The sequence below is a fragment of the Hakea prostrata genome, chromosome 8 (assembly GCF_041222555.1).
Source record: "Hakea prostrata isolate BN-2017 chromosome 8, UWA_Hpros_2, whole genome shotgun sequence".
Taxonomy (NCBI): domain Eukaryota; kingdom Viridiplantae; phylum Streptophyta; class Magnoliopsida; order Proteales; family Proteaceae; genus Hakea; species Hakea prostrata.
The window spans coordinates 6,377,260-6,383,295 of record NC_142607.1 but is presented as its reverse complement, the minus strand read 5'-3'; the positions used below and the strand labels follow the sequence as shown (position 1 = coordinate 6,383,295).

General features: G+C 38.2%; 1 protein-coding gene across 1 annotated transcript in view; it reads left to right on the top strand.

Moving 5' to 3' along the window:
- The first annotated feature begins 323 nt into the window (after positions 1 to 323).
- The window catches only part of LOC149006512 (U5 small nuclear ribonucleoprotein helicase), a 125,922-nt gene continuing 120,209 nt past the window's right edge, over positions 324 to 6,036 (top strand). Inside the window, 9 exon segments of the mRNA XM_089167578.1 lie at positions 324 to 684; positions 802 to 863; positions 959 to 1,127; positions 1,299 to 1,734; positions 1,869 to 1,934; positions 3,674 to 3,778; positions 3,880 to 4,173; positions 4,332 to 4,448; positions 4,545 to 4,604. Coding sequence (XP_089023704.1) covers positions 578 to 684; positions 802 to 863; positions 959 to 1,127; positions 1,299 to 1,734; positions 1,869 to 1,934; positions 3,674 to 3,778; positions 3,880 to 4,173; positions 4,332 to 4,448; positions 4,545 to 4,604 — 1,416 coding nt within the window. The 5' untranslated portion in view covers positions 324 to 577.

The window sequence follows — 6,036 nt, the reverse complement described above, 5'->3', positions numbered from 1 at the left end:
TTTCCCACCCCACCTTTATTCCAGCAAACAAATGCAGCTTTAGATAATTTTTGAATAACGTGGCGCTATCACAACCGTCCACTACCAGCAGCAGCTGCTGCAAATAAATCCCGTCCACGAGTTTGCAGATGTGTGAAAATAAAAAACTTAAAATAGTGGTTGGTTTGGTTCGAGTTAATATCAGATGGTTTGGTTCGTTAAAAGTAAAAACCGGTTTACTCTCTTAAGTTGGCATTTAGTGCACATGGGGTTTTTGGATGGCTGAGATTTTAATGTATGACTGGCTAAATCTAAACTATGCGCAGCTCAGTGCTGCGCATTTACTACGAAGCACTGAAGCAAAACGCTGGTCTTGGTAAAAACGGAAAGCGAAACGACGAGTTTGGAGTTTGGGAAGAGAAGTCAGGAATCGGGGCTGAGTTTCCGTCGTGTGTTAGAGAAAGAGGGAAAACCGAGGAGCGTACTTAGATTCGGACTACTTCGCTGTTCGCCTGAGTTTACTGTCCGAATTAATTTGACCTTGCGCTCGAAATCGACAGAGCGAAGACTGGCGAAAATAATCTCAGCTTAAGAAACAATGTTGATTCAATTGCCTCGTTTGACGAGTTCTCTGAGACAACCTTACGATGTCGATCAGGCCTACCTGCAACGCAGAGCCATTCTACAAAATCAGAAACTTCAAAAGTAATTATTCAGTTCGATATCATGCTAATTTCTTCCCTTTCAGTTCATTTCTTATTTTATTTTGTTTCAAACATTTTCACAATCACTTCAATTGAATTTATAATGTTCTGTGCTTAGACCTGTAAACTCGCTCGATGATTCAGAACTCGCAAGGAAGATAGTTCGTCGGTGGGGAGAAGGTATCAACAATTTCTGAGTTCTACTCATTTTTCACTTTTTACGGTCTATTACTCTTCGTGAAGCTTATCATGCTAGTGTATTTTTTGTGGTGTAGCTTCTAATGAAGTGCGTCAAGCATACAAACAGTTTATTGGTGCGGTTTTGGAGTTGATCGATGGAGAAGTGGTTTCTGAAGAATTTCAAGAATTGGCGAGAACTGCCTATACTCTCTTTTGCAATCCACGAGAAGATTTGGATGATGTTAATAGGATCACCGAAAAGAAGTAAGCACTTATATGTGTTGATTGTTCCGTTTTGTATGTTTGGATCATTCGGATTTTTGTATGCAACTGAATTACTGACTGAAATACTGACTCTGAAATTGTATGTGGAGTGTTGCATGAATTTGTATTCTGTTGAGATTTTAAATTGTAAAATGTGCCATTAATATGCAGGAGAGAATTGCAGCAACTTCTTGGATACAATGTTTCAGATATTAATTTGCGGAAAGTTGCTGCAATGGCTCAAAGGCTTTCCGCTCTGCAGCCTTGTGAACAAGAAGTTGAAAGGGAAACGGATGGCCATGTAATTGAATTTGGCTCTGATCTTGTTTTCAATGCACCAGCTCGGTTTTTGGTTGATGTGCCTTTGGAGAATGGGGACTTGCTGGATTACGAACTTCCTTGTACTTCTAGTTCACTTCCTGAGGAGTTGCATGATAACACAGGATCTACATATCATCATTCTCGAGTTGATAGGGGAACTATAAATTTAAGATGGTTAAGGGATGCATGTGAGCATATAGTAAGGGCAAATTCTTCACAGCTTTCTGTTGATGAACTTGCAATGGCGCTTTGTCGTGTGCTTGATTCAGAAAAACCTGGTGATGAGGTACTGTAAAGTGTTGATATGCTTCTTTGCGTGCATATTTATATTGACCTAATCTGTAAACATTTGCATCGTGTATCAAGTTGTGTCATATGAAATTCCACTGCGTACTAAAGCTGTTTTTTTCTCTTTCTAAGATAGCTGGTGACTTATTGGACCTGGTTGGGGATAGTGCCTTTGAAACAGTTCAAGATCTTCTTCGGGTAAGGATCATGGAGAATTCTATACTTTTCATGTAATTCCAGTTTCCTTATTTTTTTTTGTATAAAACTAGTTGTTTCCATGGTAAAAAATTCGAGGGAAACTCAAGTTTCGAACGGGTGCAAATGGGAAACTTCGGTGGAAACCTGGGAAATTTCAAGGAAACCGAGGACTTTTCCGTACAAGTTTCGACATTAAGTTTTGACAGGTTTTAGAGAGTATTTTGGGGTGGGATTCTGTATTTAAGCTAATTAGAGTATAAAGAGCACATTGGTTGTATTTTGCTAAAAAAATCAATGTAGATATGTCATTCAATGTACATAACATCAATGTAAAGTTGTCCGAGAAGTATATTATAAACTTAACTACTTAAGCACATAACATTAAATGTATAATTTCTAATTTCAAAATAGTTGACAATAAAAGGAAAATACAACTTAGTGCTAAGAGGAGTGCCAAGAGTGGATTCATCCTGTGAGCTGAGTAGTACTATGCCTGTAACATCCTCTCTTCCAACCAACGAACATCGACATCCCATGGCATTTATGCCTATGGTTGTGAAGGTAATCGACAACTGTAACTTTATGAGTCTGGTCATCAACATGCTTAAGATAACCAGCCTGTGGGAATACGCACTTTGAATAGGGAAGTCCTGATGGAGGGGGTATTTGTCGTGGTATTTGGGGAAACATGAAATAAACAAAAAAATAAAAAATTTGGGATAGTTATAAATTTACAGGAAAAAGTCCCAAGTTTCCATGAAATTTCCTAGGTTTCCACGAAATTTTCCAGGTTTCCCATGAAATTTCTTAAGTTTCCCACGAAATTTGGGAATTTTTTTCTCATGAACTAGCTGGTTCAATTGGGTTGAACCAAGTTTCGAGAAGTTTCGACGAAATTTTGATCAAAACTAAGGACTTTTTTTCGGTCCTCATGAGTTTCGTTTCACATTTTCCAAAATGTGAAATTTCGGTCGAAATTTTGCACATTTCGACCGAATTTTGTACCATGGTTGTTTCTGTCCATGATCATTCTTCACTGAGCAATCTGAAAAAAATGAAAAAAAAAAAAAAAAAAAAAAAAAAAAAGAAAGAAAGAAAGAAAGAAAGAAAGAAAGAAAAAAGAAAGAAAAGAAATTAAGAAAGAAAGAAAGGAAAAGATTAAAAAAAGAAAAGAGTGGACTAAGCAAGGGTGTGGATCAAGCAAGGGCTGACTGAGTAATTGAATTGAGGGGTGAGGGGCTACAAGTAAGGAAGGCTGCGAGTGCTCGCTTGCCAATGGAACGAGACAAAACTTTCTTCTTTTTTTATTCCAAAGAACGAACAGCTTTCGAGCTTGACATCTGCTGAACAACTACACTCTTGCAAAGCCTTGCGGGCAGTTACTCAGTCAGGCTACGATTTATGAGTAAAAGAGAAAAGAAGCAGCTTCATCTGCTAATTGCTGCGTAGTGTGTTCTAAAAGTATTAAACTCTAATCTTATTTTATCTGAAATGTTACAATTCTATGGTGGGTTAAAGATTAAAATTACAGTGTTCTTAGTCTTTTTCACTTTTTCTGGTCTAAACCATTGATTGTCATAAGACCAGTTAATGGGAATTGATGGTTTAACCACTTAGGCTACTCTTGTTTAAGTTGTCTCAAGGAATTTATTGCTGTTGTACTATAAAATTCTCATGCTCTTTGAGGGACATGTGGTTCTTGTTTCTGAAATTATATTTGAGTTTATTCTTTTCTGCAGCATCGAAAAGAACTTGTTGATGCTATCCATAATGGTTTGCTAATGCAAAAATCGGAGAAGGCAACCTCAAATATGCAACCTCGGATGCCTAGTTATGGAACTCAGGTTAGTTTCTTTTAGATTTATTGATTATTCTTTTAAAATATCAGCTTTATTCATATGTAATTTCATTAGACTGCTGTGAGATCACTCATCGCTGTGTCTAGGTTACAATTCAAACTGAATCTGAAAAGCAAATTGATAAGCTTCGGCGCAAGGAGGAAAAACGACATAGGCGTGGGTCAGAGCATGGGACTGAAAATGACTTATTTGTAGGAGATTTTTCTTCTTTACTGAAAGCTAGTGAGAGAAAAAGTCCCTTTGATGATTTGGTTGGAAGTGGTGAATCCTTACCAGTTTCTTCTCTTCCTGAGGGAACTGTGAGGAAGCACTATAAGGGCTATCTGGAAGTCCGTATTCCTCCTACACCAACAGCACCCATGAAACCTGGGGAGAAACTGGTAACTAATATTCTCTGTGCAATATTTGGTTTTATTTTAATAACTAGTTGTCTAGTTTCTCTTTTTGTAGATTACTGCCTTTTGGTGAATTCTGGTGCATGTTGACTGGTATAGCTTGTGTATTCTCTAATTGTAGTTTCTGCTGTCCTTGTTTTCAGATTGAGATAAAAGAGTTGGATGACTTTGCTCAGGCTGCTTTTCATGGTTACAAATCTCTGAACCGGGTTCAGAGTCGGATATTCCGTGCGACCTATTACAGCAATGAGAATATACTGGTCAGCTTATTAGTTTAGGTGATATTTGGAATAAAAGGTAGGTAATATTGTCAAGCTTTTTGAATTCTCTCTGTTGCTGCCATCGACTCTTTACAGGTTTGTGCTCCAACGGGAGCTGGCAAGACAAATATAGCTATGATTGCCATTCTGCATGAGGTATGTATGTGGTGGACATACTTTCTACTCCTTTTTGATGAACCTTTTCCTGTCCCACTTTAATTTAATTTGAGATCAATTTCATCTCATATTTCATGTGAAGTCCCCCCTCCCCTAAAACCCATTCCTTCAAGGACATTGCACTTCATGTGTAGTTTAGCAACATCCTGTCTTGTATGTGATAGTGTAACTGAGTTGTGGTTTATTTATTTTCTCTCAATGAATGTAGCAGTTTCTTATTTTTCTTTTTTGAACTATCAACCTATTTAAGACAATGTTTTATGGTGCTCAAAGGTACGTCTGTCAATGGTAAATGTTACCATTTTTGCTATCTTAGGTGCACGATATGTTCTTCTGAATTGTTTTACTAAGATCCTTTGAATTCACTTTTTCATACTCAAAAGGATTTTTAAGCAATGTCTGTATTGTCGAAATTTCAGGAAATCTAGCAAAATTCAGTTTCATATAGGCTTGAAACTTTAAGGTGTGAGTCACATTTGGTCTAAAATTTCATGTCATCAAAATTTCTGCCATAACATTGCTATGGCTGACTATAAATACCTAAATTTGAATTAATGGGTCAACACTCATTCATTTTCTTTTGGCAGAGTGGAGTTAGATAACTACTTTTTCTGCTTTCTTGGCCAAACCGCTGTGGTACAGTTAGGGGATAACATGTTTTGGCAGCAGCAGCAACATCGCGGTAGTGCTTCTCTTTGGTAGTTAAAATTTTGTATTAGTGAAAAGCATTACTTTTAGGAAAAAGGAAAAATTACAAAATAGGCATTCTCTCAGAACCCCTGCGTGGAGGGTAGGATGAACCCTACCAAGGAAGGTGTTGCCTCCTAACCAGTGTTCTTTTGCTCTCCGGTGAATTCCATAGGTTCCCACTGCAGCATGTGCTCCCCCATCTGAACCCCTGTCATGTAATCTGCCAGGGGTTTTGTTATATCCACACATGCTTAAATTCATTGTCATGTAACAATGCTGCCACCTCCTGAATTCTGCCTTTCTGTTGCTTGAATTTTCTAAGGTCCTTGGGTAGTCCAATTAATTTTACCTATTGCCAACTTTGAATCTGATCTAATGGAAATATCTCCTCAAAATTGCAGATTTGGATGCCCACCAGGATTGCATGCATTTCCATGTATAGAACCGCCAACTCTTCTCCCTGTCTTCCAAAGGCTAAGCTAGGCTTTCCTGTAGCTAACCTGACCACTCCCATAGGTGGATGCTGAATCTGCTAGAGCTACATCACAGTGTAAGGCAACCCTATGTGTGGGGAGCTGGAACTGAGAGCATATGATGTAAAGTGTTTCCAAAGGTTCCACAGGGCCTAGGGTTACTTCCCCAAGCCCTAGGACCCCTATTTCAATCCAGGGGTATTTTGGTAATTAACTTAGCCAATTTCATGGTGTCCTAGGTCTGTTAA